The sequence below is a fragment of the Gymnodraco acuticeps genome, unplaced genomic scaffold (assembly GCF_902827175.1).
Source record: "Gymnodraco acuticeps unplaced genomic scaffold, fGymAcu1.1, whole genome shotgun sequence".
NCBI classification, from domain to species: Eukaryota; Metazoa; Chordata; class Actinopteri; order Perciformes; family Bathydraconidae; genus Gymnodraco; species Gymnodraco acuticeps.
Genome location: NW_022992200.1, coordinates 98,821 through 126,411, shown reverse-complemented (window position 1 = coordinate 126,411; position 27,591 = coordinate 98,821). Strand labels below are relative to the sequence as shown.

The 27,591-nt window shown below is 43.2% G+C and overlaps 2 protein-coding genes across 3 annotated transcripts; one reads left to right on the top strand and one right to left on the bottom strand.

Annotated features, from left to right (window-relative positions):
- Nucleotides 1-1,553: 1,553 nt before the first annotated feature.
- LOC117539406 (retinoic acid receptor alpha-A-like) lies at nt 1,554-6,728 on the top strand. Its single transcript, XM_034205580.1, has 4 exons — nt 1,554-1,692; nt 2,199-2,359; nt 2,597-2,773; nt 6,465-6,728. Exons 1-4 carry the CDS (start codon nt 1,581-1,583, stop codon nt 6,726-6,728), a joined length of 714 nt encoding a protein of 237 aa, XP_034061471.1. The 5' UTR covers nt 1,554-1,580.
- Nucleotides 6,729-18,534: 11,806 nt separating this feature from the next.
- Nucleotides 18,535-25,414, bottom strand: LOC117539408 (ornithine decarboxylase-like). Of its 2 annotated transcripts, XM_034205583.1 has the most exons (9): nt 25,367-25,414; nt 22,516-22,628; nt 22,111-22,284; nt 20,737-20,909; nt 20,084-20,300; nt 19,929-20,012; nt 19,439-19,571; nt 19,137-19,258; nt 18,535-18,810 (listed from the first exon to the last, which is right to left on the bottom strand). In XM_034205583.1, exons 1-9 carry the CDS (start codon nt 25,386-25,388, stop codon nt 18,562-18,564), a joined length of 1,287 nt encoding a protein of 428 aa, XP_034061474.1. In that variant the 5' UTR covers nt 25,389-25,414; the 3' UTR covers nt 18,535-18,561. The 2 variants fall into 2 exon arrangements, with proteins under 2 accessions (XP_034061474.1, XP_034061473.1); XM_034205582.1 differs by lacking the exon at nt 25,367-25,414 and having other exon boundaries at nt 22,516-22,785.
- Between the last annotated feature and the right edge of the window lie 2,177 nt (nt 25,415-27,591).

Sequence of the window (27,591 nt, the reverse complement as noted above, 5' to 3'; positions counted from 1 at the left end):
AAAAGTAGAAGTACTCAGGTCTTGTACTTGAGTAAAAGTAAAGTACTCAGACTTGTACTTGAGTTAAAGTAGAAGTACTCAGTTCTTGTACTTGAGTAAAAGTAGAAGAACTCAGGTCTTGTACTTGAGTAAAGTAGAAGTACTCAGTAGTACTTGAGTACAAGTAGAAGTACTCAGGTCTTGTACTTGAGTTAAAGTAGAAGTACTCAGGTATTGTACTTGAGTTAAAATAGAAGTACTCAGGTCTTGTACTTGAGTAAAAGTAGAAGTACTCAGGTCTTGTACTTGAGTTAAAATAGAAGTACTCAGGTCTTGTACTTGAGTAAAAGTAGAAGTACTCAGGTCTTGTACTTGAAGTAAAAGTAGAAGTACTCAGGTCTTGTACTTGAGTAAAAGTAGAAGTACTCAGTTATTGTACTTGAGTAAAAGTAGAAGTTACTCAGGTCATTGTACTTGAGTAAAGTAGAAGTACTCAGATCTTGTACTTGAGTACAAGTAGAAGTTCTCATATCTTGTACTTGAGTAAAGTAGAAGTACTCAGATCTTGTACTTGAGTCAAAGTAGAAGTACTCAGATCTTGTACTTGAGTCAAAGTAGAAGTACTCAGATATTGTACTGAGTAAAAGTAGAAGTACTCATATCTTGTACTTGAGTAAAAGTAGAAGTACTCAGATCTTGTACTTGAGTAAAAGTAGAAGTACTCAGATCCTTGTACTTGAGTCAAAGTGCAAGTTACTCAGATCTTGTACTTGAGTAAAAGTAGAAGTTCTCAGGTCTTGTACTTGAGTAAAAGTAGAAGAGTACTCAGACCTTGTACTTGAGTCAAGTGCAAGTACTCAGATCTTGTACTTGAGTAAAAGTAGAAGTACTCAGGTCTTGTACTTGAGTAAAAGTTAGAAGTACTCAGATCTGTACTTGAGTACAAGTAGAAGTTCTCATATCTTGTACTTGAGTAAAGTAGAAGTACTCAGATCTTGTACTTGAGTCAAAGTAGAAGTACTCAGATCTTGTACTTGAGTCAAAGTAGAAGTACTCAGATCTTGTACTTGAGTAAAAGTAGAAGTACTCAGATCTTGTACTTGAGTAAAAGTAGAAGTACTCAGATCTTGTACTTGAGTAAAAGTAGAAGTACTCAGACCTTGTACTTGAGTCAAAGTGCCAGTACTCACATCTTGTACTTGAGTAAAAGTAGAAGTACTCAGGTCTTGTACTTGAGTCAAAGTAGAAGTACTCAGATCTTGTACTTGAGTAAAGTAGAAGTACTCAGGTCTTGTACTTGAGTAAAAGTAGAAGTCTCAGGTCTTGTACTTGAGTAAAAGTAGAAGTACTACAGTTGTAAAATGCTAAATGTTATATTTCAATCACTGCATTATATATGTGTTCATCACAGCTTGGATATATTATCTGATCATCTGAATGAAGTAATTCGTAACTAAATAAATGTAGTGGAGTACACATACCCCAAAGTGGTACTTCAGTACAGCTCTTGAGTAAATGTTCTCACCACATCAGTGTCTCTGATTGGTTGTTTTGAACCTCTGTATCTGCAGGGCTTCTTCCGGAGGAGCATCCAGAAGAACATGCTGTACACGTGTCACCGAGACAAGGTGTGTGTGATCAACAAGGTGACGAGGAACCGCTGCCAGAGCTGCAGACTGACCAAGTGCCTGGAGGTCGGCATGTCCAAGGAGTGTGAGTCCGAGGGTGTGTGTGTGTGTGTGTGTGTGTGTGTGCGTGTGTGTGTGTTAATGTCTAAAATTGCTTTAGTTGTCACGCAATAATAAAGAAGAGCAGGAGAGGAGCTCTGTCTCCCCCTGGTGGCTGCTCCTGGTTATTACATCCATACATTAACCACCAGTATAACTTCCATGTATAATAACCAGTATAAAACCAGTATACTAACCAGTATAATAACCAGTATACTAACCAGTATAATAACCAGTATACTAACCAATAACCAGTAACTGTAACACCTGCTACAGGTGTGTGTTCTTGCATGTGCTTGGAGATCACACCATAGAGCTGCAGGGTTACAGGAGATATTCAGGATGAACCAGATTATAGCTGATGATGTTCAGTGGAAAACTGGAGATACGGCTTTATTATTACACCGTTTTTAAATCACTGAAAGATAACTGTATGTAAGATGTCACTGCTGTAATCTAACTCCTCCTCCTCCTCCTCCTCCTCTTCCTCAGTGGTGCGTAACGACAGGATGAAGAAGAAGAAGGAGGACAAGCGCCCCCTGGAGGTTGAGGTCTACGTTCTGTCTGCAGAAACAGAGCAGATGATCGAGGGAGTGAGACGAGCTCATCAGGGAACCTTCCCCTCTCTGGAGCAGCTGGGGAAATACACCACGGTACACACACACACACACATCGCTAAGAGGTTGACCAATCAGAAGAGAGCCGGCCAGCTAACCAATCAGAGCAGACTGGGCTCTGTTTTCAGACAGAGGGTGAAAAGAGGGGCTGCAGCACAGGCAGTGTGAGAACAACAAAGAGCTCTCTGAACATTAGAGGAGACGTGTGATGTGTATTGTTAAAGTGTGTATCACAGACTTCTGATGCATCCTCTCCTCTCTCTCTTCCTGCAGAGCAACAGCTCAGAGCGACGCGTCTCTCTGGATGTTTCCCTGTGGGATAAGTTCAGCGAGCTCTCCACTAAATGCATCATAAAGACGGTGGAGTTTGCCAAGCAGCTGCCGGGCTTCACCACGCTCTCCATCGCTGACCAGATCACGCTGCTAAAGGCCGCCTGCCTGGACATCCTGGTGAGGACACACTGTGAAGAACATACAATACGATGCAGCTTCCAAAGCTCCACACCAAAGCGCTGTCCAGCCAAAGAAACAGATCCCACAGCTCAGCTCACACACCAGAAAACAAGTCAAAACAATCAACTACTTCAACGCAATAGAAGCAAGAATCTACCAGATACGCTAAGGAGAAGCAGACAACATGTGGTCTGCAGGTGTACTGCAGTACTCCTTCTACCTGTATTTACATGTAAGGACACTTTATACTGCAGAGGGACACATCCTACTTTTACTCCTGTACATATATCTCATCACACGTACAACACAACCTCATGTCTACCAAGTAAAGACGTGTGAGACGGATCAAAGAAGCAGCAATGAGCAGTAAATCAATTGATGCCTAAAATAACCATAAATGCAAAACATTCAAATTAAATTAAAGATATTTATAAAAAGACTGAAAGTAACATAAATGTGAACACATGGTTAATAAAGGCTGAGCGTAGCAAAGTGAACGGGTACTTAGTACATGTAAAAACACCTGGTGTGTATTGACTGAGTGACCCCAGGCTGAACAGCTCCACTCAGACACAGCTTTAGTTTCAGAGAGGCCTTTACTTGAGGTTCAGCACACGGCACCAGGACAGACCAGGACAGACCAGGACAGACCAGGACAGACCAGGACAGACCAGGACAGACCAGGACAGACCAGGACAGACCAGGACAGACCAGGACAGACCAGGACAGACCAGGACAGACCAGGACAGACCAGGACAGACCAGACCAGGACAGACCAGGACAGACCAGGACAGACCAGGACAGACCAGGACAGACCTGGACAGACCCTGATAGACCAGGACAGACCAGGACAGACCAGGACAGACCAGGACAGACCAGGACAGACCAGACCAGGACAGACCAGGACAGACCAGGACAGACCAGGACAGACCAGGACAGACCAGGACAGACCAGGACAGACCAGGACAGACCAGGACAGACCACCACCAGACAGACCAGGACAGACCAGGACAGACCAGGACAGACCAGGACAGACCAGGACAGACCAGGACAGACCAGACAGGACAGACCAGGACAGACCAGGACAGACCAGGACAGACCAGGACAGACCAGGACAGACCAGACCAGGACAGGACAGACATAACAGGACAGACCAGGGAAGGACAGACCAGGACAGACCAGGACAGACCAGGACAGACCAGGACAGACCAGGACAGACCAGACCAGACCAGGACCAGGACAGACCAGGACAGACCAGGACAGACCAGGACAGACCAGGAACAGACCAGAAGACCAGGACAGACCAGGACAGACCCAGGACAGACCAGGACAGACCAGGAACAGACCAGGACAGACCAGGAAGACCAGGACAGACAGGACAGACCAGGACAGACCAGGCAAGGACAGACCAGGACAGACCAGGACAGACCAGGACAGACCAGGACAGGACCAGACAGACCAGGACAGACCAGACAGACCAGGACAGACCAGGAACAGACCAGGACAGAACCGGAGAGACCAGACCAGGACAGACCAGGACAGACCAGGACAGACCAGGACAGACAGGAAGACCAGGACAGACCAGGACAGACCAGGACAGACCCAGGACAGACCAGGACAGACCAGGGACAGACCAGGACGACCAGGACAGACCAGGACAGACCAGGACAGACCAGGACAGACCAGGACAGACCAGGACAGACCAGGACAGACCAGGACAGACCAGGACAGACCAGACCAGGACAGAACAGAACAGGACAGAACAGGACAGACCAGGACAGACCAGGACAGACCAGGACAGACCAGACCAGGACAGACCAGGACAGACCAGGACAGACCAGGACAGACCAGACCAGGACAGACCAGGACAGACCAGGACAGACCAGGACAGACCAGGCAAGGACAGACCAGGAGAGACCAGGACAGACCAGGACAGACCAGGACAGACCCGGACAGACCAGGGACAGACCAGGACAGACCAGGACAGACCCGGACAGACCAGGACGAGACCAGGCAAGGACAGACCAGGCAAGGACAGACCAGGACAGACCAGGACAGACCAGCACAGACCAGGACAGACCAGGACAGACCAGGACAGGACCAGGCAAGGACAGACCAGGACAGACCAGGACAGACCAGGACAGACCAGGACAGAACGGATGAGACCAGACCAGGACAGGACCAGGACAGACCAGGACAGACCCGGACTGACCAGGACAGACCAGGACAGACCAGGACAGAACCGGACAGACCAGACCAGGACAGAACCGGACAGACCAGACCAGGACAGACCCTGATAGACCAGGACAGACCAGGAAAGACCAGGAAAGACCAGGACAGACCCGGATAGACCCGGACAGACCAGGACAGACCAGGACAGACCCGGACAGACCAGGACAGACCCGGACAGACCAGACCAGGACAGACCAGGACAGACCCGGACAGATCAGGACAGACCAGGACAGACCTGGACAGACCTGGACAGACCCAGAACAGGACAGACCAGTACAGACCCGTACAGACCTGGACAGATCAGACCAGGACAGACCAGGACAGACCCGGACAGACCAGACCAGGACAGGACAGGACAGACCAGACCAGGACAGACCAGGACAAAACCGGACAGACCCGGACAGACCCGGACAGACCAGGACAGACCAGGACAGACCAGGGTTGCAGTCCAATAGTCCGTTGCTCTTAGGAACCTTCCTAACGGAGTGAAATGACCCGGAAGTCCCTCAGTGGCAGCCATGATAAGTGCCGTTCCAATTCTCTAGATCAGTGGTCGCCAACCAGTCGATCGAGCATGGTGCGGGTAGATCGCAGACCGTTAAACAAAAAAGTAACAAAAGAATGAAAAATAAAATAAAAATAATAATGTTTGAAAAATACGTTTTTAGATGTAAACCTATCATCCACCACCCCGTTAGCAGATGCAGAGAGAGAGAGAGAGAGAGAGAGGTGCTAGCGGGGACCGTGATGTTAGCATCTGGTTAGCTAGCTGCACTAACGGACATAAGGAGCTGTTTCCACAACAGGCTGGAGGAGAGTCCTCCCCTCTCAGACGGAGTGGCTCAGGTGAGATAAAGGACTCTCTGAGTGTTTAGAACGGTTTGGTCACAAATTATTCAAAAGATTATTTCCGCGGCACACCTTCATATGATCATTATAGTTATACAAACAATAAGAGAATAAATGAAAAACAGGAATTAAATACTATATGGCAGTTAAACAAGAATACAGTTTAAAAGGGGAGTGATTAGTAAAATATCCATAAAGAAAAGAACATTTGTTTCCAGTTCTGTTTCATCTGGGTGCTGAGAGAGGTATCCATCTCTTCATGTTGCTCTCAAAGTGCACCAGATTGATGCTTTCAACTTCAATATTTAAAAAGAAATCTTCCCGGGGGATTTCATTGGTGAATTGTCTTAGTGATAAACATTAAACTAGTTGAATGGTTGGTGGGTGATTGGTTGATTGATGTGTGAATTGGTGAATTGATTGATTGGTTCATTTGTTAATGTGTTGATGTGTTGAATGATTGATTGATTGGTTAATGACCGAATAACATCCTAAACCTCTGATTCCTTTCAGTGTGGTTAAAGACCCGCTCCATAGAAATGATGCAGAGAACTTCATATTCTCCCTTTAAGTCTAAACTCTGAACCTCTCGCCCCCCCTCCCTCAGATTCTGAGGATCTGCACCCGCTACACCCCCGATAAAGACACCATGACGTTCTCCGACGGGCTGACTCTGAACCGGACTCAGATGCATAACGCCGGCTTCGGCCCGCTCACAGACCTCGTGTTCACCTTCGCCAACCAGCTGCTGCCGCTGGAGATGGACGACGTCGAGACCGGGCTGCTGAGCGCCATCTGCCTGCTCTGTGGAGGTACTGCACCTCATAGAGTATATATTAAAGTGGAGATGCTGTGTGTGGCTCGGCTGTAGCAAAACCCCAGAGACGGCAAAAGTACACACTTCCTTTATTCAAGTAGAAGTACAGATACTCGTGTTTAAAAATACTCTGGTAGAAGTAGAAGTACTGACTAAACTTCTTTACTCAAGTGAAAGTAAAGAGGCTTTGAAATGTACTTCAGTAACAAGTACCCATAACTAGCAGCTGCTTTAAAGAGTACCTGACCTCCCTTTATATTCATAGAACAATAATGTCATTGTTAGCTAATGAATGTTTCCATGCTGAACAACGGCAACATGACAACGTTTCCATTGGTCCCTCTTCTTTAGAGAAGACCAGGAAATGATGGATACACGGATCGTGTTCAAATCAATAGGCACGCAATGACTCTAAAGAATAATGATCACGCATCAAACACACATTCAGACTAAAGGAACCAGCTGTTTGGGAAATGAGAGAAGTAGAAAGTACAGGTATTTGAGTTCAACATGTAAGAAGTAGAAAGTACAGGTATTTGTGTTCAACATGTGAGAAGTAGAAAGTACAGGTATTTGTGTTCAACATGTGAGAAGTAGAAAGTACAGGTATTAGTGTTCAACATGTGAGAAGTAGAAAGTACAGGTATTTGAGTTCAACATGTAAGAAGTAGAAAGTACAGGTATTTGTGTTCAACATGTAAGAAGTAGAAAGTACTTGTATTTGTGTTCAACATGTGAGAAGTAGAAAGTACAGGTATTTGAGTTCAACATGTAAGAAGTAGAAAGTACAGGTATTTGAGTTCAACATGTGAGAAGTAGAAAGTACAGGTATTTGAGTTCAACATGTGAGAAGTAGAAAGTACAGGTATTTGAGTTCAACATGTAAGAAGTAGAAAGTACAGGTATTGAGTTCAACATGTAAGAAGTAGAAAGTACAGGTATTTGAGTTCAACATGTAAGAAGTAGAAAGTACAGGTATTTGAGTTCAACATGTAAGAAGTAGAAAGTACAGGTATTTGAGTTCAACATGTAAGAAGTAGAAAGTACAGGTAATTGAGTTCACATGTAAGAAGTAGAAAGTACATTTATTTGAGTTCAACATGTAAGAAGTAGAAAGTACATTTATTTGAGTTCAACATGTAAGAAGTAGAAAGTACAGGTATTTGAGTTCAACATGTAAGAGGTAGAAAGTACAGGTATTTGAGTTCAACATGTAAGAAGTAGAAAGTACAGGTATTTGAGTTCAACATGTAAGAAGTAGAAAGTACAGGTATTTGAGTTCAACATGTAAGAAGTAGAAAGTACAGGTATTTGTGTTCAACATGTGAGAAGTAGAAAGTACAGGTATTTGAGTTCAACACGTAAGAAGTAGAAAGTACAGGTATTTGAGTTCAACATGTAAGAAGTAGAAAGTACAGGTATTTGAGTTCAACATGTAAGAAGTAGAAAGTACAGGTATTTGTGTTCAATATGTGAGAAGTAGAAAGTACAGGTATTTGAGTTCAACATGTAAGAAGTAGAAAGTACATTTATTTGAGTTCAACATGTAAGAAGTAGAAAGTACATTTATTTGAGTTCAACATGTAAGAAGTAGAAAGTACATATTTGAGTTCAACATGTAAGAAGTAGAAAGTACAGGTATTTGAGTTCAACATGTAAGAGTAGAAAGTACAGGTATTTGAGTTCAACATGTAAGAAGTAGAAAGTACAGGTATTTGAGTTCAACATGTAAGAAGTAGAAAGTACAGGTATTTGAGTTCAACATGTAAGAAGTAGAAAGTACAGGTATTTGTGTTCAACATGTGAGAAGTAGAAAGTACAGGTATTTGAGTTCAACACGTAAGAAGTAGAAAGTACAGGTATTTGTGTTCAACATGTGAGAAGTAGAAAGTACAGGTATTTGAGTTCAACATGTAAGAGGTAGAAAGTACAGGTATTTGTGTTCAACATGTAAGAGGTAGAAAGTACAGGTATTTGTGTTCAATATGTGAGAGGTAGAAAGTACAGGTATTTGTGTTCAACATGTGAGAAGTAGAAAGTACAGGTATTTGTGTTCAACATGTAAGAAGTAGAAAGTACAGGTATTTGTGTTCAACATGTGAGAAGTAGAAAGTACAGGTATTTGTGTTCAACATGTAAGAAGTAGAAAGTACAGGTATTTGAGTTCAACATGTAAGAAGTAGAAAGTACAGGTATTTGAGTTCAACATGTAAGAAGTAGAAAGTACAGGTATTTGAGTTCAACATGTAAGAAGTAGAAAGTACAGGTATTTGGGTTCAACATGTAAGAAGTAGAAAGTACAGGTATTTGTGTTCAACATGTAAGAAGTAGAAAGTACAGGTATTTGTGTCAAAATGTAAGAAGTCAAGGGTAAAGTAAAGTAGTGGAGTAAAGTACTGATACCAGAAACATGTACTCAAGTACAGTAACGAAGTATTTGTACTCCACTACTTCCATCCTCTGCCCCCAAGAGCTCCGGTCTCTGAGGGAAATATTCCTAGTGGCCAAACGGCGGTACTACAACCTCCGTATCAGTCCGTGACGTCACTGGGCCAGAAAGACTTTCCCCCATTGACATCAGGACAGCAGATAGCTTACACACCTTCCAGACTGAAAACTCATCTCTTTCGACTCCACTTCGAGCGTTAGAACTATTAACAAAGCACTTTTATACTAATAAAGGACTGGCTTACCTAAAGCCAGTTGAGTAGCACTTGAAATGTTTTGGCTCTATGAAACCTGATGTACTTTATGATTCTGTTTTCTTCAAGGTTGTGTCTTCCTGGTCGAATGTACTTATTGTAAGTCGCTTTGGATAAAAGCGTCAGCTAAATGCAATGTAATGTAATGTAATGTAATGTAACATGTGAGAAGTAGAAAGTACAGGTATTTGAGTTCAACATGTAAGAAGTAGAAAGTACAAGTATTTGAGTTCAAAATGTAGAAGTCAAGGGTAAAGTAAAGTAGTGGAGTAAAGTACTGATACCAGAAACATGTACTCAAGTACAGTAACGCAGTATTTGTACTCCACTACTTCCATCCTCTGCCCCCAAGAGCTCCGGTCTCTGAGGGAAATATTCTAGTGGCCAAACGGCGGTACTACAACCTCCGTATCAGTCCGTGACGTCACTGGGCCAGAAAGACTTTCGCCCATTGACTTACATGTTGAAAGGCAAGGCAAGGCAAGGCAAGTTTATTTATATAGCACTTTTCAACACAAGGCAATTCAAAGTGCTTTACAAAAAATGAAAGAGATTAAGAAAATGGCATTTAAAATCAGTCATTAAAAAGAAAAGCTAATAAAATAAACATTAAAAGAAAAAGTACATGGATAAAAGTTACAGTGCAGTCAATTAAACATTAAAAGAAAAAAAAGTACATGGATAAAGTTACAGTGCAGTCTAGATATGAATAGTTCAATTAAAAGCAGCGACAAAAAGAAAAGTCTTCAGCCTGGATTTGAAAGTAGTCAGAGTTGCAGCGGACCTGCAGGTTTCTGGGAGTTGTTCCAGATATTTGGAGCATAATAACTGAACGCTGCTTCTCCATGTTTTAGTTCTTGACTCTGGGGACAGAAAGCTGACCAGTCCCTGAAGACCTGAGAGATCTGGATGCTTCATCATATTAAGCAGGAGTCAGAAATGGTATTTTGGGCCTAAACCTTCAGTGCTTTATAAACCAGCAGCAGTATTTAGAAATCTATTCTTTGACACACAGGAAGCCAGTGTAAAGACTTCAGAACAGGAGTGATCCACTTTCTTAGTGTTAGTGAGGACTCGAGCAGCAGCGTTCTGAATCAGCTGCAGCTTCCTAATAGATGTTTTAGTGAGACCTGTGAAGACACATTGCAGTAGTCCAGTCTACTGAAGATAAAAGCATGGACAAGTGTTTCCAGATCCCTGCTGTGACATTAGTCTTTTAATCCTAGATATATTCTTTAGGTGATAGTAGGCTGATTTAGTAACAGTTTTAATGTGACTGTTGTAACTCAGGTCAGAGTCCATGACTACACCTAGATTTCTGGCTCTATACTGTTGTTTTGGAACATTGCAGACTGAAGCTCAGTGCTAACTTTTAACGTTCTGACTTGGCTCCAAAAACCATTACCTCAGTTTTTATCTTTGTTTAATTGGAGAAAGTTCTGACACATCCAGTCATTGATTTGTTCAATGCACTTACTCAGTGTTTGAATTGGAGCATAGTCTCCTGGTGAAATTGTTACGTAAATGTGTGTGTCATCTGCATAGCTATGGTAACTTATTTTGTTGTTCTTCATTATCTGAGCCAGTGGTAGCATGTAGATGTTAAAGAGAAGAGGCCCCAAGATGGAGCCTTGAGGAACCCCACATGTCATATTTGTCAACTCAGATGTGTATTTACCTATAGAAACAAAGTTGTTTCTGTCCTTTAAGTAGGATTCAAACCAATTCAGAACTGTTTCCGAAAGTCCCACCCAGTGTTCCAGTCGGTCTAGTAATATGTTGTGGTCAACAGAGTCAAACGCAGCACTGAGATCTAATAATACTAACACTGAAGTTCTGCCACTGTCTGTGTTTAAGTGGATGTCATTAAAGACCTTTACAAGAGCAGTCTCAGTGCTGTGGTTTGGACGAAAGCCTGACTGGAACACATCCAAACAGTTATTTAAATGCAAGAAATTACTCAACTGTTGAAAAACAACTTTTTCAATGATTTTACCTAGAAATGGGAGGTTTGATATGGGCCTGTAATTGTTCATTACTGAAGCATCTAGATTATTCTTTTTTAAGAGCGGTTTAATGACTGCAGTTTTCAGGGCCTGTGGACAAATACCTGAGTGAAGAGATGTGTTTACTATATGAAGTAGATCTGAGGCCATGCAAGGCAAAACATCTTTGAAAAATCCTGTTGGAATAATATCAAGGCAGCAAGAGGAGGATTTCAGAAGTTGAATAATGTCCTCTAGGTTTTTATCATTAATCTGATGGAATTGTGTCATGATGTCTGAATTGATGTTAAGTGGACACAGAGGACAACACATTTGCTGTTCCTGATGCAGAGGCACTGACTGCTTGTCTGATGTTCTGAATGTTGTCAGTGAAAAGAGGCAAAAATCATTGCACGCCCTGGTGGATAGAAATTCAGAGGCTACTGACACTGGGGGGTTAGTTAGTCTGTCGACGGTAGCAAACAGGCACGTGCGTTGTTTTTGTTTTTGGTAATGATGTCAGAGAAGAACGATTGTCGTGCGTTTTTCAATTCCAAATTATAAAGGCCAAGTCAATCTTTATAGATTTCAAAGTGAACCTGGAGATTTGTTTTTCGCCACCTGCGTTCAGCTTTTCGACATTCTCTTTTTTCTGTTTTCACGCTCATGGCCTTTCTCCATGGAGATATTTTCTTGCCAGACACTTCCTTTAACCTAGTTGGAGCAATGGCATCTATAACATTTTTAATTTTTGAATTAAAATGATCTACTAGCTCATTTACTGAGATGTTGGCAGGGGCAAGTGTGGAAGAGAAATTCTGAGTAAACATTTCCCTAGTGGTTTTCAGTTAAATATCGCTTTGTGGTTACCTCTTTTTGAACATGTTTGTGAACAGAAATAGAGCTCTCAAAGAAAACACAGGAATGGTCAGAGAGTGCAACATCAGTCACCACAACCTTAGAGATATTCAGACCCTTTGAGATAATTAAGTCCAGAGTGTGCCCCTTATTGTGCGTGGGCTCCGTCACATGCTGAGTCAGTCCATAGCTATCAAGAACACAAAACAGTTCTTCAGCCCCTCTGTCCTGGGGGTTGTCAACATGGATGTTAAAATCACCAACAATGACTAGACGGTCAAAGTCAATACACACTATAGACAGCAGTTCAGTAAAGTCATCAAAAAAGCTTGCACAGTATTTGGGTGGTCTATAGATATTTAGGAACAGAGATCGAGAGGAGCATTTCAGCCGAAGGGCCACATATTCAAAAGAATAAAAGTTTCCATACGCTGTCTTCCTGCATTGAAGGGAATCATTGAACAGAATAGCAACTCCACCCCCTTTCTTATGCATTCTTTCCTGACTCATAAAACTAAAGTTGGGAGGGGTTGATTCGAATAAGAACAGCTGCACTGTTATTCTGTTCAATCCAAGTTTCTGTTAAAAACATAAAATCGAGATTGTGCTCAGTGATAAAATCATTGATTAAAAATGTTTTTCCTGCCAAAGACCTGACATTTAATAACGCTAGTTTAAGTTCGTTAAACACACTATCAGTCATGTTTTTTGTAACAAGCTGTGGCTGACATGGAATCACTGCTAAATTAGATACACTCACACAAACGTTTGAGCGCTTCCTGTTTCTATGATTCACCGCTCTTAATCTATTACCCATCAACACAGATATCGGCAAAGCTACTGGCAGCCAGGGCCCCGACATGTCCTGGAAAGAGTTGAGAGTGCCATACGCCCTTGAGCCTGGACCCATCACATATCAGTAAGAGTTTGTTGTGTTTTGTACACACACATCCTTATCAGGCTTCGGAGACTGCAGATACCCCCTCGAAGGGAGGGGAGGTGGTCGACGTAGGCACGGTGATGGAGACGGGCGAGATGGTGCGGGGGTAGAGGACATGCTGCCAGGGGGGGGAGGTGGTTGACGTAGGCGCGGGTGATGAGGACGGGGGAGATGGTGCGCGTCTCCTGCAGTGATTTTGGTGGGCGTCGTTGAGGAGCGGGGGTAAAGGACATGGTGCCAGCCCTGCGTATCGCCTTCGTTTGGTCTTTGAACTCCAGGAAGGAATCGGTGCCAACCCTCTGTATCTCCTTTGTGTGTTCATCGATCTCCAGGAGGGTGGGCGAGGGTGAAAGGGTGAACGGAGTATCTTCAAAGGCGTTGACAGGGGGGGGGGGGGCAGTGGAGACTCCTCCATGTGTCTCATAGGTCTCCCATAATCAGAACATTCCTCAGGCGGGTGCAGTGATAATTCTTCAGGGTTTTCTGCGTGATGTGTTGTGTCTTTCTCTTGTTTTGATTCCTCTTGTTGCTTGTCCTTGGCAGAGGGAACAGATTGATGACGCAGGCAGTTGAATATGTTAGAGATAAACAATTTCACTCCTGACTTGTTCAGGCAAACTCCATTTGCCTTGAAAAGATGTCTGCGATCCCAGAAAAAGTTAAAATTGTCAATAAAATGAACAGAATGGTCAGTACAGGCCGTTGAAAGTCAGGTGTTCAGTGCAAACAATCTGCTGAATCTCTCCACTCCTCTTCTGACTGGCGGTAGAGGGCCACTGATGAACACCTCTGCATTTAGAGAGCTGGCAGTTTCCAACAAACATTTAAAGTCTTCTTTCAGCACTTCTGACTGTTGTTTCACAACATCATTTGTTCCAATGTGCAGTACCACATTCTTCACAGTCGGATGTTCAGCCCCAATATGCAGGATCTTCTCAGCCAAGTCAGAGACCACATCCTTGGGAAAACAGAGTACTTTGGTGTTGTTCTTATTACAACAGACCTTTTACATCTCTTACAGCAGAGTCCACCCACAATCAGAGTTTCAGGCCCAGTCGTTAGCTTTCCCTCTAGCCTTTTACTTTTAGAGTAGCTAATTGGTCCTTACCCTGCTGCGTGAAGAGGACAGGTTATCCAGGTCATCAGATCTCCGTTCTCGGTCAGCGGAGCGTATCTGTTCTGGATTGGCACACTTGGTGGTTTAGGAGGATTGTTTGTAATTCTCCCTTTAGCAGCTGTCCACTGCTGTTTCCTAGTATGAATAGGGGTTGAAGAGGCGCTCTTCCTGGGTGATAACAATGCAGGCCAGCCGGTCGCATCACAGATTTCGGAGCTCTGGGCTCTGCCTGTTATCCGTCCTCCCAAATCCCATGGAAATGATTTACTCTTAGGCTTTGCAACCCAGAGAGTTCCAGGGAGGACTACCACTTGTAGATTTATTACCCGTACACAGCCCTCCTGTTTCCTTGGAATCCTTGTAGCTGCTAACTAGCTTGTGAGTTAGCATACCCTTCTCCATTATTTTTGCAACACTGGTAAAGGTCGTGTCATTCCCACGACATAGTCCATTCACTTCCACGTTAACTTCCAACCGTTGCATTTTCCTTTCCAACACAGCCATCTTCTGTATACGTTTCTGGAAGTCATCTGTAGAGAACGGAGGCATTTTGCTACCAACTAGCTAAATAGCAGTAGCCTACCAGGCTTTAGCTGTTGCTAGGCACGCTATTGTAAGACTGACGTCGTCGTAAAAATGTTGAAATATGGCTGAAACCCTCCGTCTATTTACGAAGATGAACTGTCCCAGTGATAAGTTAATGTTCAGAAGCCGCTGCTCGAAGTTTTCAGAGAATAAGAAAAGGAAAATCAGCATAAAAAGTAAGCAGAGGCAAGAGCAAGCAGAAAAGCGTCTGCACTGTAAGAAAGATAAGCAAGAGAGACGTCTGTAATAAGCGGACCATTTAAACTAAACTAAAACTAAACTAAAAAAACGACCCTAACTATTTTAAAGCCCTTGTTAGAATCATTAGGTCCTGAATCCAGATTTATTTTCTCTCTCCATTCATTCTACTGATTCGAGAGCAGGAGATCGGGCGGGGCTTAATGGCAGGAGGCGGGGCTGAATGCCAGGAGGCGGGGCTTAAGGGGAAACTGAACTGTGTTCTCTGAACCGCATACTGGTACTTCTGCTGTGACAGCAAGGCATGATGGGTAATATGTGACGTTGTACGCCCTCACATTGAACTAAGGTGTCTTTCTCTAACTGTAGTAGCAAGGGGAAATATTTAATGCATGTGGTATTTTATGATGAAACAAAATATTGTCACAAACTATTTTAATAGGTTACAACATTTCGCTGTGTGGTGTGTGTGTGTGTTGTTGTGTGTTGTGTGTGTGTAGGTTGTGTGGGTGTGTGTGGTGTCTCACCCTTCACTCCTCTTTCATTGCATCAGCCCACATTTTTGATTTCTTAGAGCCTACAGCCTAGCTTGTATGTTTTGGGTACGTTACAAGCAACCCTGTAGAAATAATCTACATTTTGACCTTCAATCATTACAATCAGCCTTACACTGATACTCCAATAAAATATTCTATAAATAAAGAGCGTTTCTTTGTCTAGTGGGGATAGCGTCCGTGCACTCCTCTCCCTGTTCTCTTTGAGTACCATCTGTCTGGATCTGACTAGCCTCAATATTCTCCTCACTATAGGACTGTACTCCCACATTAGGCTCTCTCTGATTCTGGTTCATCATTTTTGTCCCTGCTCGTGTTGTGGGAATAGTTTCTCCATAAGTGTCAAAATCCATATTATGATTTGTCTGAGTCTGACTCTCTGCACTACTCTTGGTGATACATTTTACCAGCCTATGTTTCAGGACTTTCCCTGTCTCAGGATAAAATAATTGGAATGCTGGGTTATATTTGTCGTATCCTACAAAAATACCCTTTGCACATCTAGAATCTAGCTTCTTCTTATCCTGTTTATACCCGTATCATTCAGAGCCAAATATTTTCATATTGGACAAGTTGGGTGTTTTGCCAGTAAAAACACGGTAAGGTGTCTGCTCTGGACACTTACAGTAACACCTGTTACGTATCTGCGCTGCTGTCTGTACAGCATATGTCCATAACTGCTTTGGGAGGTTACTCTCCAATAGCATGCATCGTGACATCTCAAATAAGGTCCTCCAACCTCTCTCAGCAGTACCGTTCTGGTGAGGTGAGTAGGGGGCACTTGTCTCGTGCCTTATCCCTTTCGTCCTCAGTAAAGTTTGAAACTCATGCCCGGTGAAATTCAGTACCGTTGTCAGATCGTATGCACTTAATGTGTCCATATGGATCCGTATCCGCCATGAATTTTTCAGTAGCTTTTGCTTTATCACTCTTTGCTTTGATAAAGTAGGGAAAAATCATCCCACTATAATCATCAGTAAATGCTATTGCATATCTGTACCCGTCTTTATCTGCTGGTTCTATTGGGCCTCATAGGTCTGTATGCACTAGCTCTAGTACTGTCTTAGCTTTTGCATCTGCCTGCCTGTTTCTTCTGCTTTGAGTAAATGTTCCCTGCGTACATTTTCACAGTTATGGTTAGACATGTCATGTTTCCCTTTGATCGACATTCCTTTAACCACTTTCTCAAGTTTAGACACATCCTCAAAATTATAATGACCAAGTATTCTATGCCATGTCTGGATGTCATGACAACCATTACAAACATCATCAAGTATTTTCATCCTCTACTGTGCTAAGGTAATATAGCCTACCATACACATCCATTTTAAAACTTAGTACCATTTTGATGAATCAGCCAATCATCACACCGTCCTTGAAGCGGACCTCAGCTCCGCTGGCTGTCGCTGCTTTCACGGAGAAAATGTCCTGTGGAAAAGATGGGATGTAAAGCGCTCGTTTGAGCCTCGTTTTCACTTGCCGTCCTTCGCTGTCGAGCAGAACAACTTCGACTTCTCCTCTCATCTTCGCCATCCCGGTCGTTTCGTTCCATCTGCCAGCTCTATCACATGGTCCCTCGCGTCTGAAGCTCTTATCGATTGTCTTTAACTTTGCCGGGTCATTAATCATGTGTGTCGTGGCACCACAGTCGACATAAGACCTCTTATTTCCTACTTGATTTTGACAGTCACTTATTTTGAAAAAGAATGATGCACCGGTATCATCCTTCCGTGTCTCCGTCTGCCCTTCTTCACCTGATCACGGCCCAGCCCTCGGCCTCGCCCCCTTCCTCGGTGTGGCGTGTCCCACCGTCGCTTCTCTCGCCTCGCTAGGATCTCGTTAGGGCATGTCCTAGCCATATGCCCCATCTTTCCGCATGTGTAGCATTCAGTGTCGGCTAAGTCCATCTTCTTCCCTCTTCCACGTCCTCATGTCCTCAGCCCCGCAAGTCCTCATAACGCCGTCCTCGTCCGCATTCATGTCACTCGTCCTATATTTGTCAGTGCTCTCATAGCTCCGTAGATTAGCTTTGAACTCACCGGACGTTAGACGGTCGTTGGTTTGAATGACGTTCACGACAAACGGGTTGAATGAGTCCCGTAACCCCTTCACTACAATGGTGGATCTGCAAACCCGTCACTGATATTTTCTTCGGGCCCTTCTCAAAGACGTGAATATAGTCTCCGCTCGAATAATATAATCAGTAACAGTCTCGTTGCTTGCTTTGTGGAGAGAAGAGAGTTCACAGTACAGGCTCACGACTCGTGGTTTGTCCTTTCCTGCGTAGTGCTCCTCGGAGTATTGCCAACGCTTTTCTTCCATCTCGTTTTGCGTCTCTCATGAGTGATAAACTCTTATTATCTAGACACTGCACTAATTCAGCATATGCTCTGCATTCTTTGTTGCGTCTCCTTCAAGTGCTTGTTCGTCGTTGTAGTCCTTAAATCGCTGGCTCTTCTCAGGATAACTTCACTGAGGCAGCGCAGTTCCATGTGCGCCAAAAACTCTCGTCTCCCATAACTCAAAGTTTTTCCTCGTCAACACAGTCGAATAACTACTTAAACACCACCTTTGGGCCTCCTTGAACCTGGGACCGAATCGTTGCGTGAGACATTATATTCAGCAGAAGTCTCCACGTTTGCAGTCAACCAAGTAGCTTGTAAGTATGCTAACGGACAGAAGAAACACACGACCACATCGCTCAGAGTTTGGCCTGGAGTACGGGCCGTTTATTGTAACTGCATGCTCATTAGCATCACCACGTTTCAGGCACATTCTGATGATGTCATACACATGAACTGAAACACGACTTTGCTATTATACAAATATGCTCAACATAACATACATGTAATTTTAAGTTGGAAGAAAGTATAGTGGACGCATATGCAGTGAATGTAAATATCACAATATTCATTTTGTGCCAACATTAGTCTCTCCAGGTTATTTCTTCACGCTGAGGTGTGACGGAGCTCTAAGAGGCGCCTCGTCTCCTCCGTCACCACGGGGAAAATCTTGGCTCTTTCAAAGCCGTTGAAGTCGGTGCTCAGAGAGACAGTGTACGCCCCCATGTGGTGGACCAGCAGCCAGTCGCCCACCTGCAGCTCAGGAATCATGGCGCTGTCCGACACTTTATCCAAGCTGTCGCAGGTCGGACCCCAGACCACCGAGCGGTACCTCACCTCGCCGACCCCCACGGCCTACAGACAAGGATTTAAATATGAAATACAGACCAGAATTTACACCTTTACCATTCAGTATAGAGGAGAGCAGCGCTACAGTACGTCGTACTTCAAATGCAATATAAATAAATACAAGAAAAAATAAATATCAATAAGATGTATTTAATTAAGTGTATTCCCTCTCCAAGCCTGAGTACAAGTACCTCAACATTGTATTTGAGTAATGTACTTCTGTAAATGTACTTTGTGTCTATCCACCGCTGAGTATTAACCATGATCAGATACTATAAAAAGAGAGATCTTTAGAGAGTGGAGCTAATGGTCGTGTATATGAGGGTGTTCACCCTGTGAGGAAGCAGCTGGATGGGGGGGTGAGCCGGGTCGTTGACGACGCAGCTCAGGATTCCATGCACTCCATCGTTGATGTAATACATAATCTGTCCACCAGGGCCGCTCTCCTCACAGTCTGGAACACATCCAAAGAGGACTCACAATATGCAAACAGATGTTTAAATAACAGGAAAAGTAAATGATGCTTTAGTCCTCTGTCCCCTCGAAGTGTACATTTCACCTGGAGACGAATTCAATACTAGTTAGCAATTTATCTGACAAGCTAGCGCTGCTTTTCCTCATAAAGTGAGATTACTCTTTTTGGCGATGACGTTCACTGCCAGGGTGAAGGCCGACTCCACGTAGAACCGGCCCGGTTCTGCAATGATCTGGACCCCACAGTCGGGCGGGAAGAATTTATCCAGCGCCGCATTTATAACGTCTGCAAACTGGTGGGGAAAAGCACATTTTCAGAGGGATCACACCACACTAATAATAATAACAGATTTATTTTGTTAGCGCTTTTACAGGTGCTCAAAGACGCTTTACAGATATAGTGAAAAGAAAAGAACAAATAAATATATATAGTTAAAGTAAAATAATACAAGTTCAAGTGAGTTTTTTGAAGGTGGTGAGGTCAGGGCAGTCTCTGATGGGAACTGGGAAACTGTGTAGATATTAAAGAGATAACACAACCCATATATTCCTGAAGGACCTGTAATGGCCCCCCCTCAGACTGGGAAGTCCTTACTTTGTCACTGGAACGCTGCCTTGAAGAACTTCTGAATATTTCTGACTCAGTTTACCTCTTCAAATTTGACCTGAAAGTTGTCTCTGCCGGAGAATCCACCGCCGATATCCAGGAGACTCATCTGAACGCCCAACACACTCTGAAACACACACACACACAGTCACACCAACACACTCTGAAATACATCAACACACTCTGAAAAAGACTCACGGCGATGTCAAACACTTGTCGTGCGTCGGCAATGGCTCTCTGGAAGGCCTGACTCCCGGTGCAGCCGCTGCCCACGTGGAAGCTGACGCCAATCACTGTGAGGTCCCGATCTACAGCGAGGCCCAGCAGCTTCTCCACCAATCCCAGACCAGCACCAAACTTAGAGCTGAGTCTCAGCAGCGAATCGGAGTCATCCACCGCGATCCGGAGCACCAATCTACAGGGGGTCGACCAATCAGGGATCAACCAATCACTGTTCAACCAAACACTGTTCAACCAAACACTGTTCAACCAAACACTGTTCAACCAAACACTGTTCAACCAATCACTGTTCAACCAATCACTGTCCAACCAATCACTGTTCAACCAATCACTGTTCAACCAATCACTGTTCAACCAATCACTGTTCAACCAATCACTGTCCAACCAATCACTGTCCAACCAATCACTGTCCAACCAATCACTGTCCAACCAATCACTGTCCAAACAATCTATACAGTACAAGAACACTAAATGATGTTTGTTAAAATACGATTATTTTAGTTTTCCCTACATTGAAACACTCAAGTAAAGTACCTCAAAATTGCACTGAAGTACAGTAAAGGAATACATGTACTTAGTTACTGTGTGCTAACAGAGACAGGTGGGCTCACCTGGCCTTGGGGTGACAGAGAGAGATCTTTCTGAGCTCTTCCTCGCTGTCAAAGGTCATCGTTTGGACTCGGTGAGCGGCAGCGAATCTGATGTGAGACATGGGTTTGGTTGTGTGAGCGAAGATGATGTTATCAGGAGAAACGCCGAGGTTCAGCATCATCTGGATCTCAGCCTGCAGGGGGAGGGAACCAGTTCAAACTGGATCAGGGTGTTAGAGAGCAAGGACCTGACTGTAAGATCTGCTCTGTTGGTACAGATGACACTGACCTGCACCCGCAGACATACAGGTAAATATGCTTAACAATCCCAACGCAGTACAAATGTTCACTCAACCAGCGCTTTACATGATATGTTTAAAACTTTCATACTATAATGTCAACAGGTTTCACACTGTATTAGGTTGGATGAAAGCAATACTACGTTTAAATACAAAATATTAGGTTGAACTTTAGCTTGCAACTGACCTAATAGTCCGTACGTTAGTTAGATCATTTATCAGTGAGGGGGGTCCTGAACCCTCTTCCCTATACATTCCCTCTCTAGTCTGTATGCTGCTGAGTCAGGATGAATGCAAAGTCAGTTCTAGATCTTCACAAGTTGTTCGTCCATCTTCTTGAGTTTTTATGCAAAGGTCCCTGATCTAAAGTGCTGATGGTCTGGGGTACCTTGCTCAGGTTTATCATAATGTTTTGTGAAGAGAGAGTTCAATAATAGTGAAATGAGTTTGTATGCAATGGTTTAGTGATGGGAGTTACGGCTCTTTGAAGGGAGCCGGTTCTTATGGCTCCGTTCCTTTCCCGAGAGCCGTTCAAAAGAGACGTTTTCTTTTAAGTGGCGGTGGAGATTATTTGTTGGCTTTACAAATGTTGCACTTCGCTTTATCGTTGCCTATGTTTTTGTTGAAGTGCATCCAAATGCTGCTGCGTTTTCGCATTTGGCAAATGTTTTCACCCGAAAATCACGTGGTCTTCCTGTACCACTACTTACTTGTTATGACTTCTCTCTCTTCCGTTAAGACCCGCCCCTACTCTGCCTCTGATTGGCTAACCCTAACCCACAAAATCTCCCTCCTTGTGCCCAAACCTAACCAATCAGAGGCACTCCTGCCTGAACCTAACCAATCAGAGTAGGGGCGAGTCTTCACGGAATGCGCTTGGGCAACAAAATCAAGTTTTTTCATTGATCACGCAAAGGCGAGTGGATTTATGGCAGGCAGTGAACCAACGATAACAAGAATGGCTCTGACCAAGTACGACTCGGTGCCCTTCGTTCATACCAAAGCCCCGTTTAAAAGAATCGAATCGTTCGTGAACGTAACATCACTTCAATGGTTTAACTGGTCCCTGATCTAAAGTACTGATGGTCTGTGGTACCTTGCTGGCGCAGTCGAACCCGGTGCTCAGCGCTCTCAGGACCCTCAGCACGGCGGGGGTGTTGTTGCACTTCACGGCATAGAAAGGCTTCACTCGAGGGAGGAGAGTCAGCCACTGCTGGTGATGATCAATCACAGACTGGAGGTCCAATACCAAGAACGGCTCCTCGCTGTCCTGGAGGGAATATTCAATACTTTACCTGAGGAAAAGTACTAATACTGCACTGAAAAACACTGAAATACTGAAACCGGTTTTTCACTCTGACCCTGTTGCCGCTATAAACGCCTGAATTCCCCCACGGGGATACATAAAGTTCCATCTTATCTTACTTGATTAAATGTACTGAGTTTCCACCACTGATGGATGGAGCAGTGTTGAGACCCTTGACGACCCCTCGACACTCACCTCTGATTGGAGCGTTTTGATTTGATCGTCTATGAAGTCGTTGATGGACCGTCCATCGTCCAGAACGTGAACGTCACCAGAGGAGAAATCCTGCAGGGATGATCCGTTCATAGCTGCTGGTGAGGAATAACATGGATTCGTCAACAAAGGGTTAAATACATCTGGCTTTGAGAAATAAGACCGTAGACGAAGCAACAAGATGTAGAAGTAGAATATTTTCATTTACATAAAACAGCTGATTCTTAAATGCACTGTTCTGCCCGACACAAGTTTGTGAAGTTTATTGCACTATTTCACTATTTTACGTGGTTCAGTGTTGTCATAGGACTTTATCTACACATTATAAGTTAGACAGGAACCAGGTAGCATCTGTGTCTGTAATGCATCATTAATGTCAGGTGACTGAAAGCAGGTCATTAAAGGATCTGCTCGTTCCCTGGCTGTTTAATCAGTTGCTTCCCTCTTCCCTCACAGCAGTACACAGGGAGGGGGGCTCCTGACTTAGTGATAATAGACTGAGGCCCAAAAAAGGTGTTTGTGCCATAACCGAGAATAATATGTTGCAAGTCTTGCACACTAGAGGTCATGACCTTTTTACACAAACATGGGAAGGTGTGTCTTATGCCATAGCCATAGAATATGCCTGGTTATGTCCAGTCCTGTACATCAGAGGCCATGCCCAGTTTCCACAAATATGGGTATGGAGGAGGTGTCTTTAGGTTTGTATGTCCTGTTGTTGAGCATAAAGACATGGGCTTTTTGGAGAGAGCAAGAGAGAGGGGGGGGGGGGGGGGGGGTTCCCCTGGTATGCTCTCTCAGAAAGCTCTGTCCCTCAGAGCTGGGTTAATAGCTCTCGGTAAGGTTCTCTCAGACTTGGTAAATATCTCTCAAATGTCTTTGTTGAATGCTGAGTGAATTTCTGGGTTGAATGAGTGGAATTATTTGATGTGTTTGTGAAGGTTAGGCCCGCCACCTGTCGGAATAAAGGTGAATTGATTTGGTGAAAGTGAAAGTTTGAATGTGCTTTTTATTATCACCGGTCATTTATGAGGAGATGCCTCTAAATACTGTCGGATGATTTTAAATGTCAAACTGAATTGGGCAGTTGAAGTTACAATTGATGGTAATAACAGTAAAACTGTGAATTAAAGTTTCATATTAGAACATGATCACAGAATGATATGTTTAGTATGATTATAATGTTGTAAAGACAGAAGGTAAAAACCCTGTATTAGTTTGGACCTATTTTTCTTCAAATAAACTGATCCCACCTTTTGGACTGGGACAACAAGACATCTGCGCTCTCCTCTCCTGCTTCAAAGGTAAGACTGCACCCTGCCACACTCACACTTAGGTAGGGCCACACCTCATTTACTGATATCAACATCCTTCAGGATCGCTTAAACAGATTAAAGAGAGTCGTCTGAATTGAAACAGCAGTTAATTGAACCTGGTTCTTCAGGAGTTAGTAGAGGTGAGATCTTGCTGACGTTGGTGGATCTGAGCCAACCAGTAAACTTACATAGACTCAATAACTTCTGTTAGGTCAGTTAGTAGGTAAATTAGTAGGTCAGAGTAACTTCCCGGAATAAATGATCAACTCCTCCCGACTCTTACAGTAGACTTACTAAATCTGTTGAAGCGAAGCGTAGGATTCTGGTATCAGTAATGAGGTGAGGCATCTTACCTTAAATCAGGAGAGGACAGCGCAGAGTTATTTTGGGTTGTCTCAGTCCAAATGGGCGTGATGGTTTTATTTAAATAAATATTTCCCTTTAAGTTTAATATTTAATTCACTGGTTTACATTTGTGCTATTTTAGTTAAAAACCCACACAAATTCAACTGGAACTTTTTCAGTTATCTCACTTAAATTGTTAAGCAACAGTCCAGAAGCATTACACATATTTTATAATCCACTGCGTACCTTCACTAAACAAAGAAAATGTACTGGACCTATCCCGACTCACTTCAGATCGCATCAAACCAAACTAAAGCTTTCAGTCATTTATAACTATAGCTTTTAAACTCTCATGTCAGTTTTTCTCAGAATTCTGACTTTCGACATTTCTTTGAATTTTTTCTCGGAATTCAGTTTTTTGGTGAAAATGTACTTTTTTTATAATAAATAATAATAATAATAATTCCTTACATTTATTATAGCGCTTTTCCAGATGCTCAAAGCGCTTTACAAATACACATTACACATATTTTTTATACATGCAATGGTCACTGTGGACAATACCCAAAGGAGCAAGTTCAGGTGAAGTGTCTTGCCCAAGGACACTACGGCTTTACAGACGCAGCAGCGGCGGGTTTCACCCCTTGATCTGATGATCATTGCACAGCGCACTGCACCACACCGTCCATCTTCACGCCTCGAAGTCATCGAGGCGCTTTTACAAGTACACATTGATATCATACATGTACTGTGGACATTACCCACAGGAGCAAATCCGGGTGAAGTGTCTTGCCCAAGGACACAACGGCCTGACGCAGTGGCGGCAGGAGCGGGTTTCGAACTGGAGTTCCCCAGCACTCCCCCTTGATCTGATGATCAGATGCACAGACCACTGCGCCGCCCGTCCCTAATAAAAGACTCATTCATTAAATGTTTGACTTTATGATTTATTTCCAGAGATCTAACCTTTTTTTTTTTATTCTGTCCTTTTCAGTTAATACCATTTACATTTAGTGTATAAGTTTAGAGCAACGTGAAAAATAACGCATTCTACACGTCGGATTATACTGAATTATATTAAGTTTCGTTTTGAACTATATAACCCAATATGGAAACCTCCTGTATGCAATTAAATGAGAAGTAACTTCACATGAAATGATGTTTAATCTCACCTGAGGCTGCGTGCTTCTCCATATTCTGAGTCCTCTGCCGTCTGAAGGGATTCTATAGAGTATAATATAATATCTCTGGAGAGCAGTTTCAATATTTGTCTTCACACGTCAGTGAGGACAGAGGGAGGGGAACCAACAACTCTTCAATAATGGAACACCTTAAACTGGAAACACGTTGCTTAACTGACCATTTCCTTCTTTGATAGCTGTTTTTCAAAAGCCGATAACTTGCAACATTATTAATAAAAACGATATAAAAGAAAGACACAAGCCAAGTTTCAAAGTTTTCAGTTAACATCAAACTGTATTTGTGTAAAAACAACACGTACAGCATTGGCTTACATTAGCATTCCACAGTACGTCCATGCAGTCCTTAACAGCACAGGTTACACAACATGACAGTGTGGCTATTACGTTACCATTGACTGTTAGCAGGCTCAATGTCGAGTCAAGGCAACATAATAAAGGAGACGGTAGCCGAAGTAATCAAAAAAAGAATTTAATTAATAATTACCACCATGGTTGAACAAAGGAAATATAAAGTAATGACAGACAAGAACACATACTGCACAGACAGGATCAGCACCAGACAAAGGGGAAGGCAGAATACTTATACATGAGGTAATGACGAGACAAGACACACCTGGGTTAATTACAAATGGGTACACCTGGAGGGGAAACGATAAGGACTACAAAACCATAACAGGAAACTACAGCTAGACATGACACATCACACTAGGAGCCCCTGATCAGGGCACAAACACATAACAGTGGCACTGTGTATGTTCTTCCATCCATCTCGTTAGAAAACTGTTTGTCATAGGGTCTATAATAACGTAAATCATCAAGAGAAATAACAGAAAATGAATCAATCGTCTCCTCGATACAGTATGAACTATAGTGTTCATCAAAATACAGTGTGTCCATTTTGCAAATCAAAATGAAAGCTCGATCTTCATTTAGAATGATATTAGAGATTTTCTTTATCAGTTCTTATGAAAACAAACATTCCAATTTGATAATCAGTTCCTTAGTTCTTTACCCAGTTATAGTTGACACGTCGCAGTTTGCATTCACCTTAAACGCAGCACTTAAAGCCTCACCACCCTCCAAACTGTCAATCATTTCCTTCCTGACTGGACCAAACTCGAACCTCTGAAGATTCAAATTCTCCCAGTGGTGAGCCAACTGTCTTTGGTGTTGTTTTACTAAGCTTTTTGAAATTCTTCACTGATCTTTTAAAAAAGTGATGTTTGGCCTCAAATCTCATACATGGAGGAGTGGACCTATTTTTGGAATACACCTTGGGTAATGTATCATAAAATGATGCTTTGGAAGAAGTCTTCTGTCAGGAAACAAAGATTTGAACAGCTTGTGGTGATCAATGATTAAATGCTTCAAATAATATGTATTTGTAATAATTGGTGAAAAAACAATATTCACAATCTGAATCAAGAGGAGGAGCAGATTCCAACAACATCACCGAGAATAAGGGGAGAACATGCATTAATAAAGGTTCACAATAAATCAAAACAAACTTAAATGCGGCTCCTACAGTCTCTAATGTCCGAGTGCAAGTGAACGCAGCACAAGATGCACGTCATGTAAGCCCTCCCCCGGTCCTGGGGCGAGCGTGGACATATGATTGGCGGCGATTTCATTTGAACGGGACGGCGCAAAACGAGAAGCATTCTGACCCAAGCACTGAAGGAATGAGGTATTTGCGGTCTGCAACGACAGAGAAGTGTTACGGTCTCAGGCACTTAGGGGGAAGGACCCAATTGCACGACCCGGGAGACAGAGGTAAAGTATTGTAAGATACTTTATTTTTCCATGAATAGCAAAAATGAACAAAAAGGTAACCACCAAAACTCTAGTCGAGATGACAAAAAACAGAGAACAAAAAATGAAAGCGCTCACGCAGTGAGGAATCAAAAACCTTTTAAGAGTACCAGGAGCATAGACCTTACCATGACAATAGACAAGACGAACTGACACTGAACACTGGGAGACAGGGACATTTAAACACAGGGTAACTAGACACAGGTGGGAACAATCAGGGGCGGGGCTGACACTGATGAGCACAGGAGACACACAAGGAGTGACAGGTGAAAACAATCAGGAAATTAGACACACCAGGGAAACTAACGACAGACATGAAAACACAGGGAAAAAGACCAGACAATATATAGGGAGGAAAACATGACAAGGAGAACGGAAAAACA

Coding starts and splice junctions, on each gene's coding strand:
- LOC117539406 (XM_034205580.1), top strand. CDS start 1,581: ATGCTGTACACGTGTCACCGAGACAAGGTGTGTGTGATCAACAAGGTG. Junction 1,693..2,198: donor GGTCGGCATGTCCAAGGAGT/GTGAGTCCGAGG, acceptor CCTCTTCCTCAG/TGGTGCGTAACGACAGGATG. Junction 2,360..2,596: donor AGCTGGGGAAATACACCACG/GTACACACACAC, acceptor CTCTTCCTGCAG/AGCAACAGCTCAGAGCGACG.
- LOC117539408 (XM_034205582.1), bottom strand. CDS start 22,737: ATGAAAATATTCTACTTCTACATCTTGTTGCTTCGTCTACGGTCTTAT. Junction 20,910..22,110: donor GGTTCGACTGCGCCAGCAAG/GTACCACAGACC, acceptor CTCCCCCTGCAG/GCTGAGATCCAGATGATGCT. Junction 20,301..20,736: donor CTCTGTCACCCCAAGGCCAG/GTGAGCCCACCT, acceptor GACCCCCTGTAG/ATTGGTGCTCCGGATCGCGG.